Source organism: Octodon degus, unplaced genomic scaffold, assembly GCF_000260255.1.
Source record: "Octodon degus isolate 3935 unplaced genomic scaffold, OctDeg1.0 scaffold00187, whole genome shotgun sequence".
NCBI lineage: Eukaryota > Metazoa > Chordata > Mammalia > Rodentia > Octodontidae > Octodon > Octodon degus.
In genome coordinates, this window is record NW_004524763.1 from 3,293,945 (window position 1) to 3,307,354 (window position 13,410).

Here is a 13,410-nt window from a genome sequence, read left to right on the forward strand (position 1 = left end):
ATTTAGTTTAAAGGAAGTTGAATATGTAGTTAGCAAAAAAAAATCCCTTTAGCTATTTTCGTTTTTGGGCATACAGCAACACCTAGTGGCTTTATGCATTATTTCATAGACTATTTCTAGAAATAGCTTCTTGGGTTTCTCCCCCTTTATTTTACCACTGCATATTTAATAACTTTTCTTCCTCAATTCAAGAACAAATGTGGTTGCCTTGGTGTGTTGTGTTATTTTTAGGAAGCAAGCTACCTTTAACATAGGAATGGATGTTGAGAAATTGGTGCATGTCCCACTTTATAAAAACAAGTGACTTAATATAGTTTGAAGGCAGACAGCAAGGTGTCCTAGCGTAGTACAGTTTCACAGTCTAGGACCTTCTGACTACTGGGGGTACTGAGATAGGAGGCTTTTGTGGAAATTCCTGTTTTGTAAAGATAGAGTCCTATATTACTTACTCAATGTGTACATTGTTGTATGTGCAAATATACACACCTTTATAGAGTGGCTTATTAAGCACTCCCATGAAATTTATTCTAAATTTGCTATGATATTGAGCCATTTTTACATTTCAGATTATGTTCTCTATACTTTTTGTATCTTCTCCCTCTGTCTTGTTTAGTCCTGCTACTTACATTGTTTCCTTTACAGCCCTCTGGTTTGGTTTGGTTTGTTTTGTTTTGTTTTAGAAAGAGTTGCCATGTAGTTCCAGGTGGCCTTGAACTCATTGTGTAGCCCAGGCTGGCCACAAACTCATAGTGATCCTTCTGCCTCGACCTCCCCAATGCTGTCTGTACTGGTTTATACTGCCACGCCCAGCTACTGCCTTCTTCGTTATTGTTCCCACTTTAGACCTCTATTTTGGCCCCTCTTGATTTACTATTTATATTGTGCTGTGAACCAGAGAACTAGGTAACCCAGTCAGGTAACTATGTAGTTTAGGAGATCCCTATCCTCCTGGCTCTAGTTTTGTACTGTTCTCATCATACTACCCTGATGATACATGCTAACTCTACACTGATTTGAAGTTACTGCAGCCAGATTTTGAGGGAAAACACAGTCCACTAGAGTCAGAAGCATCAGGGATTCCACCCACACTACTTGGACCATTGGAAAGCTTGTGTTGTAATTCATGGCCAGGTCACTGCACCTCTTTGTAATCACACACACACACACACACACACACACACACACACACCCAGAATCAAGTCTATCAACAGATAGTCCTCTATTCTTTCAGGTGCCTGGTGAGTACAGAGACATATGAGCAGACTTCCTTCATGAGTAGGATTAGAGGTGCCTTGATCATTACTTATATCCAAGTCTTCATTCAAATGTCATGACTTGATACATTATTGTGAGTCAATAATGTATAAATGATGTTAAAAGTTGAATTTTCTTCATGCTGTTGATAGGAACTCTTAGTCATATGTCAGTTTACTTCCTCACAAATGGTGTTTACCTTCCACAGTTAATGAGAGTGAAATAAGAATACAGTGGTGCACTGCACAGTGACCTAGTGACATTACAGTCCGCAACAGACTGCTGCGTGCTGTGGGCCCACGAGGGTGCAGCCGTCCTCGTCGCTCACGTGTGCTTTATGGTGTCCGCGTAGTGATGAGATCACCTAACTGCAGCTCACGTGCCCCTTGTAAAGCAGTGAATAGCTATCTATGTTATAAGGCACTTATGCAGAGCATATACCTTGAACATTTCACGCCAAGTATCTTCCATAGATATGTTACGCATATTAAGTCTTTTATTAAATTTTTATAAAGATATTTTATAATCTTCACTCAGTTCCAAGCTGGATTATAAGTCAAGTTTTGGTTATTTCCCTAAATATCCAGAGGCCAAATGCACAGGATTTCTTTGTAAACCGGGGAAGTGTAGTTTTTATATTATCCCTAAATTATAAAGATTTTTTCCAGCAAAGGAATTTCCAAACCTCTGTGCCTGCTAATCTCAGGATTGGTTAACATTCTTTTGAGTGTATTTTCTGTGTCCATGATGGGACATTTGGCTTACCACACCAAATAGTCAAGTGACGATAAGGGACTCAAATGTTGCAGCCAAACCTCAGGTAGCAAATTAATTAAAGATTCTGTACCTCTCTGTGATGTTTGTCACTATGAAAAGCTGGTCATTACTCTTTAAAAATCCAGAGGTGACAATTAAAATTTTAAATGCTTGCTCCTGGTCATTGGCCTGTGACACTGCTAGAAAAACACATCCTCCATGTGTAATGAAAGTTCACTGAGAGCTGTTTTCAGGAGCATAGCTGGCAGCTCTTCCCATAGAATGCAGCCATCTAATAGAATCACACATAGCTGTTAGAATTAAAAGTCTTGAAAATGAGCATTCATAACTGTATTGCAATATTTATTTTCATGGAAAGATCTACATATATAACAGAATATATAGAGAGAATGTTCACAGTGCTTATATTTGGTAGGTAACATTATAGGAGTATTTCTGCTCTTTTTAAAGTGTTTATATGGATATTTTTAGTTAGAAAACAAGTTGTTAAAATGTGTTTTTAACAAAATGAAAGACAACTATCTCTGCATAGACAGTCTAACACTATCATTCGAAAAGAACATACTGATTTGGGTTTTAGAAAACCTGTTGTACATTTTCATTAGTTCATTCAGCAAATGCTTATTAAAAATCTGTGGTGTACCCAGAGAGATTTGGAAATAATACATTAAACAAAACTCCTGGAAAGACGAACCATATATAAATATCTATGTTTGTGGTAGTATTAAAGAATAAGGGGACTATTGAGTAGTAGGGAGTGTGTCACTCCAGCTCTCTGGCCCCAAAGGTCCTTCATGTATGAAATGAGAGGATGTTGGATCAGGGGTAATTAAATCTGTGCCTCTCTAATATTTTGTGACTCCTATGACTTTTGCCTTACAGTTATCCAAGCGATCGCACCATCCTAGTGTAGAAACGGACGAGTTCTAGCATGGAGATCAAAGAGGAAATGTATATCCTGAGGAGAACACTTGATTAATAGAATTTTTTAGTGCTGTTTCAATGGCTGTTGTCAATGGTTAAGCTATAGTTAAGATAGGAGACTAAATGTTTACCAAATAGTAAATAATAGAAAATACCTAATAGAAGAGAAATTGCTTTTAAGTAAACGCTAAACTTCTTGAAATTAGGATTTGTGTTTTAAGTACATGAAAACCGTGGAAAACAAGTATTTGACATTAGTTTTATTTTCTTAGAAGAGTACTGTCAGGTCTGGCCCATGTTTTCATGTAGCCAAGTTGATAGGAAATACTGAGGAAAGAAGCAGAGGACAGAAAACAAGTAGGCATTCTTTGGCTGTGATGGCAGAAAGCCAAGTGATAAAACTGCATCTTCGTAGACGTTTCTTTAAGGGAGGTACCGTCCATCTCCCTTTTTTGTATTATTTAGCAGTTGAATGGTCACTTGTATAAAACTGCATACCAGCTACTTTTCTGTTACAGTGTTGCCTCAACATAAAGACAAGAAAGCCATTCTTTTGTTAATATAAAATGCTTTGGGTGGCATTTGTCTTCTGCCTTCCAGAAGCTATTCCTGGGGTGCTTCATGCCACATTCCTGTGTTTCAGATATCCTCTGGTACCTGCAGGCCCGATGCTTCCGAATCTCCTGAACTGCGTCAAAAGTCACCATTGTTTCAGTTTGCCGAGGTAAGTATTGCAGTTTATTCCTACTCATGAGCAAATGGTAATACGAGCTTAAATGTGGGCTGGTGGCAGGACATCGAAGAACTTGACTTAGCTCAGATAACCCTAAGTCAGAAAGTAGTCAAATCTTAGAATTCCAAAAGGCTTACCTGAGGAATAACTGTGTTTATGAAACCTTGTGTTAAATTATACTAAATACTTCTAGACTTAAACTTCATCACTAACTTTTATTCATGGGTAGTAAGGTTAAGAATTATTAGAACTTATTTATTACATGTTAATTTAATAAACAGGCAGACAGAATCACACATGGCTCTTGTCTGAGTAACTAAGACATTTAGTTATACTCTGTCTCAAAGTTTAAAAAAAATTTTTTAAAGATAAAAGGAAGAAAGAAAAAGATAAAAAAGGGGTCAGGATATAGCTCAAAGTGAAAGCCCTGGGATTTGTAGTCCCATTTGACCCAGCTAATCCCCCTCTGGGTGTATTTCCAGAGCAGTTAAAACCAGTGTACCACAGCACTATATGTGTACCCACCCATGTTTATAGTGCACAGTTTGTCATAGGTATATCTTGGAAATAACCCAAATGCCCATCAACCAAGGAATAGATAAAAAAGAGATGTGATTTTTTTGTATAATGGAGTATAATTCAGCCATAGTGAAGGATAAACTGGAGACTTTTACAAGTAAATAGATGCATCTTGAGGCCATACTCGTAAGTAAAATAACCCAGATGCAAATGTGTACACATCGTATTGTCTCCCTAGTGTGAGAGGGTGAAAGAGTAAATGTGATCCCAAATGTACAATAGATATTATGAAATGAGAAGAAAGTTCAAAAAGAAAGAGAAACTGTTTTGGGGGAATGGAAAAAGAAGGAAGGGAAAGGCAGAAGAAAAAAATTATATGTAAAGGACAGTTAAGGTAGGTATTGCTACCTAAGTAACAGTATCACTGGTGAGTAGTATTACTGATTTCTCTTAGTTCATTGAAAAGATAGGTTCGTACTAATATTGTTTGGATGATTAAATGCTGATATACTCTGAGTAATTTAAAGATAACAATACACAGTGTATTAGCCATCATTACCCTCCTATCATATTGTTTTGAGATTTTTTTCTTTAAACACATTTTTAAAAGAAAAGTATATTCCCTGCCCCCACCCCCCGAAACTATAGCATGAGGTAGCATTGTGAAAATTCTTTTGGTGTGGGACAGCCTGTTTGCCTCAGGATGCCTCTGAGAACTGGTTCAGAGAGATGGTGTAGCCGAGCGCAGTACCCTTGCTATCAAGTCTAGAGATTAAACCCCTTCCCCAAATACCTTCATTTATCCTGGAACTCTATATGAGCTCTTTGACTTTTCTTTTAAAGCTTAGGCCACCAGGTCTCCCCTTGCTCCTTTGAATCGTCCTTTATTGCATATTCTCGCTTACTCTCTGCCTTCTTAGAATTTGCCTGAATTTCCCAGTTTTATAGGGGAATCGTATTTTTAGTATTAAATTTTTTGGTACGGGTACATTTTGCTGTCCTTTGAGACTATTCATAGGATTTCTAAGTGCCTTGGTGATAGCACCAAGATCAGACATATATATCTGCTCATAATATTCATAATCTGCCTCTTTCTGTCTGTGTGAGATTGCTATAAAGTGCCGTTTCTTTTGCATCTGTTGTTTTATCTTTTGTGGAGGATTAATGGGAATGAAATGTAATATCTGAAGCAAGACCTACTGAGTTTATACTTCCCAGTACTTCCCCACGGGGCATATGTATGGTCTTTCATATTCATGTGTTATTCCCTGGAAATTACTGTGTATGTGATTTGAACTTTTAGACCTCTGAAATTCCAGTGGGGTTTTTTTTGTTTTGTTTTGTTTTTGTTTTTAATTTATGGTACTGGGGACTGAACCCAGGGCTGTATCCCTGGGTTGCACTGAGTTATATCCCTACCCTAAACCCCTTTGGGGAATTTTTATTTTGAGACAGAGTCTTCCTAAGTTACTGAGTTGTCAGGCTGGGCTCAGAACTGTGACCCTCCACCCTGAGTGCTAGCGTTGCAGTCACGCTGCCCTGTCCCAGCGTTAATGTCACTCTTGAATATCTTCAGAACACTTGGTCAGATCGTATCTATTCATGGTGATTTGTTTGTATCTACTTTACTGTTAATTCAAAAGAAATGTAGAATTAAAATTTTCCTAATGGCTTCAACAGGGAAGTCAATAATTTAGTATTTCTAATAATTCTTCATCATCCGCAACAACTCTCTGATACCATATTCCTACATAGTCCGTAGTTTTTCTAAAAGTCACTTTTCTGAGAAGTGATTTATAATTTTAGTATTAGGATTAAGGAAGCATTTATTGCTTAGTAGTCTTTTTTCCCTCACTATAATCTGATAAAATGAGAATTACATGAATTTGCATATCAGAAAAGTAAGTCTCAGAAAGTTTGTCTGAGCTGCCCAAGGTCGTGTAACAGAGCTAAGATCCAGTCTGAAATACTGGATGTCCATGTGCCTGACCTTACGCGCAGCCTCCGCCTTTAAATACATGTCTTTAAAAAAGAAATCCATTTTAAGACCCTTCTAACTGCTACTTGATGCATACCTAATCCCGTTACCAGGGTTGTGGCAGAGGAGCCAGGCTCTTTATTCTTCCCGAACATCTTGTAGACAGGGCCTTGCCTTGCTTTATCATTTATACTTCCTTCTAAAGGGATCAAGGATGATGACACTCGTGTCTTAATCATTATCAGTCTCTACAATAGAAGCACAGCAGAATCTACTAGCCCAATGAGGGAAATGTCTTGGAGCATTAAAAATGACTTGTTCTCTTTCAGATATCTTCAAGTACATCCCACCCTGAGGCTCCCACAAAACAGTGCCAAGCATCGGCCTTGTTCCAGTTTGCAGAGGTAAACACCACCCCACCTGCCTGTACTCCTTGTTGGTCTCGGAATACTGGAGCTCGGGAAATACTGAAATGGGGTTTCAAGTGACCTACAGTGAACTTTAGGCGTGATCCTTGCATTGTTCATCTAATGCACGGAATATTCATGGCTGTTTGCTAACTTTATTATAATTATCAAATCAGCTCTACCTTTTATACCCATTTTATAAGCATTCATTAAGGTTTCATTTAGAATAGACAGTTGCCAGCAATTTATATATTTCAATTTACCTTGTTTTAATTTAAACACTTAGAAAAACTGTCAACATGAAAAACAAGAAAATTTTAGTTTATTAAATGTTTCTAGTACCAGAATTAGACATGCTAATTTATGAACAACTCTCAAGGCCAACGCAATGGTATGATCTGTTAAATCATCAGCAGTCAGCTTTAAGCGTGAGGTTGCTGCAGCCAGTATTTTTACTAGGGTCTAATCCCAGCCTTAGGTCCAGTTGGCTCTTGCAGGATCTCAGGTTTCTTCGGTTTGCCAACTGGAGAACGCACACACACACTACAAAGTATTTTTTTCTTGTTTTGGCTGATTGCTGAGGAAGCGGACCTGACTTGTTTGACTTTGCCAGGGGAGCTGTGCCCCTCTCGCCCACGTGCTTATTGTGAGCGAGCACAGAGTGGCAAGTAGCGGCAGGTATGTGGCTCACACACACAGGCCGCCTGCTTTGGGTCTTTCCCCTCTTTCTTTTTTATTAATTCCAACCAAAAATACCCATCAAAAACTAACCAACATTTTATAAGATAGAAGATGACAAGCAGGACTACTCTGTTTAATATTGATTTAGTGAATCACTTTGATTCATTTGAGTAAAGAGTGCTGCATAGCGTAACATAAAATGATACCCTTTTGGTAGGAGATAAGCCAGCATCCTACTTTGAAAATGAGAAAAAAATTACTTTCAGCTCTTACATCAAAAATAAAAATAAAAATAAAACCCTAGAATAATAGTTCTGCTTCCTTTGGGGCCACTTGTGTCAGCCACAGACTTTGTGCCATCAGTTGACCTGCTGTGAGTCAGACATTGCTGCCCAGTATTTGCAGGAGCTGCTGAGGGCTTTTCTATAAAACTGGCAAAAAAAAAAAAAAAAAAAAAAAGCATAATGTTACCACTTTGTAAAGAATAAGTTGCTTGATGAATCTGAATAAATTAAGATTTTATCCTAATCTTCCATTCTGATAAACAAGCTGTTATTTTCACTGTCTAGAAAAAGTTTTATAAATACCTTTTGTTTTTCTCTAGTGTTGACACCAATTTATTTGATGCTAATAAGTTTTTCAAAAGTTTTTCAAAAAAAAAAAGAAGAATTTTGGTGTGTTGATTATTTATTTTTATGATATCTGAGCCAGGCTCATCCAACTTTGCAGAAACACTTCCTTTTAGACAGAATTTATTTGCCTATATTTTGTCAGATTAAATTCTTCACTGTAGTGCGAATACTAGAAAGGTGTAATGGCTCATTTTTGACACACCTGATATTTACATATGTATTAACTACTAAGAAGATTCAACCTCATGTAAAATGTCATTGTGGAACATTTCAGCTGGAGTCAGTGTGTGTCTATTAGTGTGATTAAATGGTATTTAAGAAATAACTATCATCCAATTCATCAGGAGCCCCCAAAGTCCTGGGCACCTCCTAGGGGCCAGTTGGACGGTATCATAGCTGCTGTCTCAGAGCTGCTGTCTGCAGAATGAGATTCTGGGCCTCTTAAACAAAATGATTTATTCTGATGCTCAGTAGTCTCCTCAAAGGAACAGAAGGTTTTCTCTTTGTCTCTTAGTTTGACTAAGATTTTTTTTTTTTCTACTAGAGAAGAAAAGAACTTCCTGCTTAGGAGAGACTCGCAAATGGAGACATCTCCAGATGCTCCAGATGTTGTCCCTAGGCTCAACAGCACTTATCCCGAGGGGCTTTTGGTTTTTGACATGAAATGTATGTAGGATTTGAGGACGCTTGATATTGGCAATGTGAGAACTTACTAGAAGTTGTTTCAGTGGTTTGTACTATAGGCATGCATGATGAAATACCAAAATAAAGTGATAATGCGAGAAAGTGGAGGCCAGACAGATAGCTCAGCGTGTAGGCACCTGTCTGGCAAGAGCAAGGCTGAGTTCAATCCCTGGTACTAAAGTAAAAGTAAAATTTACAAGGTATTTGGGCTAGGGAGATAGCTCCATGGCATAAGGGCCTGCCTGGCAAGAATAAGGTCCTAAGTTTGATCCCTAGTACAAAAAAAAAAAAAAAAAAAGCAGAGGAAAAAAGTGTAATTTTATTATGTCTTGGAATTCAGTGCAGTCCTCTCCTTCCAACTCACAGAATATTGCTTTTCTCAGGTATATTTTGCATAATTTCTAATCAAATTAAAGCAGGCATTATTTAATTGTGAATTTTATGTCTTATAATTGAGCAGCTTAGAGTTCTCTAGGGATGTACAATGTGGTCATTTTTCTTATAAAACAAACAAAATCCTGAGTCTCAATATCTAACATCTTATTATTTGACCTTATTATCAGGCCAACACTGGGCTGGTTTGCATAAGACCAAGAGCTAACTAGATGAACAAATAAAATTATCTACTAAAGTCTGCAAAAGCATGTATATTGCAGTATAAATAGAATAGGCTGTGATTATTGAGGTGATATCCCTAAAGCTCTTATAATTATTTCATAAGGCACTGTCACCTTTGAGGAAACAAAGCCTCATGATTTTTTTTTCTAATTAGTCCATAGTGAAGGTTCTCACACTTTAAAACATGTCAGAGTCACAGAAAAGGTTTGTTCAAACACAGATTTCTAGGCACTACTCCCAAAATTTGATATATCAAGCCTAAAGTTGAGCCTTGGAATTTGTATTTACAACAAGTTTTCTTTTAGGGTACCACAGTTCATAACCAGTGCTCTAGAGCCGGCATGGAGTTGCACTCTGTATCCCAGCTTTTGGAAGGCTGAGGCAAGAAACTCGCCTGTGAGCTTGAGGGCAGCCTGGGACACATAGTGAGCTCAAGCCAGCTAGAGCTGCACAGTGAGACCCTGCCTCAGAAAACAGAGCAAAAAACCAAATTACGACCAATGCTCTTATAGTTATTTTTGACCCCCAAATTATTAAATTATTATTGTTATTACTTTCTCATATCTCTATTCTCAAGGGGAAAGGGTAGAAGAGAGGGTATATACTTGAAAATTGCCCAGTGGACTACTGCACATCCCTGTCCCTTTGAAGAGGGAAAGGGCCCTGATCCTATTGTCACCTATTTAGAGAAAATTGAGTGTTTTTATAATTTAGGAGACAGTTCACTGTTTTAAACATGTTTAGTTTTATAATATCATTTTTTAAGATTAGGCTTACAAAATTCTTAGAAACCATTCCTGCTAATTTTATTTACAAACTCTAGGAAGAAACTTAGTTATATCTTCCCTTAGAAAGAGGTCATTTATTGTGTAATACATTTATCCAAGAAGCACACATTTTAAAAAACAATAAGGCCTGAGTATTTCCTTAAGTTAATTTTTTTTCCCTTTCATATAAAGCCCTGTGTCTCTGTCTTTTCAAGCTGAGAAGGGTATTTTTTTCTTCTAACCAAATCTTATCATCTTAAAGTCCATTCAAGTTAATCTGTATAGAGCCATGAAGCTCAATAAGACACAATTTTGTTGATGGGTTCCTTATGAATGTTTGCATTAAAGGAGAGAAAGTAATATCTCTGCGTTATAGGATCTGGAAGGAAATATGCAGAGGCTGCCTCCTGCCTCACCTCAGCCTGTCCCCCATTTCTTACTGACAGTCGTGTTTCATCCAGATATAACTGGGACCTCCAATTGGCTATCACTCTGTCTTCCCAGGCTCTGATTCATTAAGTTACTCAGAACGGAGTTTCATATCTGCATCTTTTGTTGTTTACAGGTAGAGAGACACACCAGTCACTTTTTAGATCTAGTTCACTAAAAACTGATGGCCAAGTATAATGCCAGAAGGGAGCTATTGTTCCTCATTATGTCTCAAGTCTAAAAGCCATGACTGAGCCACACATTCCTTCTCTACTTTGTGGTTGGCTCTTAAACCTAGAGCATATCTTTGTGTTGAACAGTTAGATATTTACTTTAAAGACACAGTTAATTTACATGTATGAGATAAATAGAATTCAACATGAAAACTTTTCTTAGAAGATATTTACCTTGGCAATGTAAGTACAACCATAATCTTAAAAAATTTAAGATTTTGTCGCAGTTGGATATGAGCACTAAGTTCAAATTTAATGCATTCATATTTATGATGAAATGCTCAATATGTTATGGAATATTACACTCAATAAAAATACTATATATACTTACATAGAAACTCCAATGAACACATTACAATGTATGTTTTATTGGCCACGTTAATACTTCCTTAAAAGATCAGACATCCTTACAGTGTTCATTTGTCCTTTGATTATTTTATTAATTCAGCAGTTATAGGTCATTTTCTCCCAGGCCACAGTGTTTATAACTCCCCCCCCCCCCGATAATTGCTGAAGACTTCCACCACGACATGAGTTGGTTCTGATTGATGCCGCCTGTTTCCTTGGTGTGTTCATCTCCCTCGGCAGCACTTCACATTCATGGTCATAGTATTTCTTAGCACTTTTGCTGTGACTCATCTACTGTTTCAGTCATCCTTTTGCTAACCTGTATGAGTGAACACTGGTTGTATGGACATTACATAACTCTCAGGATGAGAGACAATCATGAAGTTAGTAGATTTCTAAGTACCATCCAGTAGGAAGAAAATGAAAAACATAAAGCCATGCACAAACATTTAAGAGAACACTATAGTAGGAACACCCAGCAAAAGAGAGTGGCAGAGAGTGACCTGAGAAGTAGGGCCGTGCAGTAATAGAACCACAGGGACAAGTTTCCTAAAAAAAGGATTGTCAATGATGCTGTGGAGAAATCCAGATGAGGATCAGGCCATAAGAATTAACAAATGTCAATTTTCTAGCAGTTGCCCCACCCTAAAAAAAATCTAAGAAGTCAAAAGACATTTTTAGGAAACAGATCTCACTGCCAAGTCATTCCATGAAAATGTTATTGTTAGAACATTATGGAATGTTGACCTGCTGAAATATGCTGAACCTCCCCCACACGTTCCTCCCTGGAAGTCAGCCTTCTAGCATTCTTATGCATTGAAAAGCCTGCACTGCCTGTACCTATAACTAGGTAAAAATCCTCCCAGAGGCAATGAGAGAAATTGTCCTTCCTGAGCATAGGGGTTCCTCTTGAAAGCCTAGACACCATCTTGAGCCTCTACATGCGCAGGTGTGCATTCACCTGGAGGTAGAGGAGGCATCTGTGTGTCTGTAGTTGTTCACCGAGTCTCTTGGCTCCCATACACTGCATTAGATAGAAGATAATACAGCAGTGAGCAAACACAGAAAGGAGGAGCAGAATCTACATCTGGAAGACAACAGCAGAGGGAGCCAGTGGAAGGATCAGAGAAGCAGCCGGAGGCGTGCACTTTGGCGCCAGCCAGTGGCTGTCCTTCAAGGATTCTTGATCATGCAACTGCGTTAGTAATCTACAAATCACTACATTTAATAAACATTGTCCTCAGATATTTTCACTTTTAATTCTGTTCAATTTCAGCATTTTAGGAATTTTGTTAAAATGCTGTGTCTATTAGTGTTAATGATAAATCATTAATGCTAATAATTATAGCACATATTGAAAGCATAATGTGTCCTCAGCACTGTCCTGCTCACTAGCATTAAACCTAATGTTCACAATGTAATATGGGGTGGGTGTTGTCTGGATTTTATAGGTAAAATAAATGAGACTCAAAGTCTTGATTATTTGCGTAAGTTCACATAACAAAAAGTGCTGGAGTCAGGTCTGTCTTCTAATATACACTACAACCTCAACTTAAGAGCCTGGCATTTGTGTTCAGTATTTTATTCCTTCATTCACTGAGCCAGTGATATTAATGTATTTGTTTTCTTTTATTCTAGTGATAAGGTGAATAATTGAATTCAACTTGTCTAGAAAAAGTTAAAGTTGGGCTGGTGAGATGGCTCAGTGGTCTAAAGCACCTACTTAGAACAAGCTTAGCAAATCACAGGGACCGCGGTTCAATCCCCCAGCACCACATGCCAGCCAGCCCCGCCCCTGGTGGGCTGAGCTGGCCACACACACACACACACACACACACACAAATAAATAAAATTAAAAAAAATAAAAAAGCAAGAAAAAGTTAAAGTGGCATTTATCAGTGAAAATTCAACTAGGGGAAAATATTCCAAACTTTAGAAAAACTGAGCTCCATAAGTTGTCATCTAATGAAAAAAATGATTGGAATGAACATGAAAGGACTATTAAAACTGATAGCACCTACAATGAGAGCATCCTCACAGTTTTCTTAGCACAGACCCTTTATGATGGTTGCTGTAGCTATTAATAAATAGATTCTTCCATAAAGCCCCTTATTCAGCAGGTGTAATTCTAGCCAAGAGCACCCAGTTTCTCCCGGAACGGATAACTCTATAAAATCTCTGTGGCACCTGGAAGAGGGGGTCACCTGTAAAGAAATAGTTACCAGGCAAGGTTGCCTCCTGAACTGAGTTGAGAAATAGCTCTGTCAAGACTGAGGAAGAATTCAGAAGCACAAAGACTGTGAACACCTTAGAAAATAGCCGCTCTAATGATGCGGGAGTCTTTCTAAGGTTCCTAAGTGTCTTCAAGAGCGAGGGTCCTGCTGGGCGTGGAGGTGCTCATGTGTATAGTCTCAGCACCTCGTAGG

The 13,410-nt window shown here is 38.0% G+C and overlaps 1 protein-coding gene across 11 annotated transcripts in view; it reads left to right on the forward strand.

Annotated features, from left to right (window-relative positions):
* Bbx (BBX, HMG-box containing) overlaps window positions 1-13,410 on the forward strand; it is a 271,278-nt gene that overhangs the window by 199,415 nt on the left and 58,453 nt on the right. For all 11 annotated transcript variants that reach the window (XM_004643964.2, XM_023704103.1, XM_004643966.3 and 8 more), the window contains 2 exons: window positions 3,599-3,679; window positions 6,515-6,589. In XM_004643964.2, the coding sequence (XP_004644021.1) occupies window positions 3,599-3,679; window positions 6,515-6,589 (156 nt within the window). The remainder of the gene's footprint in view (window positions 1-3,598; window positions 3,680-6,514; window positions 6,590-13,410) is intronic.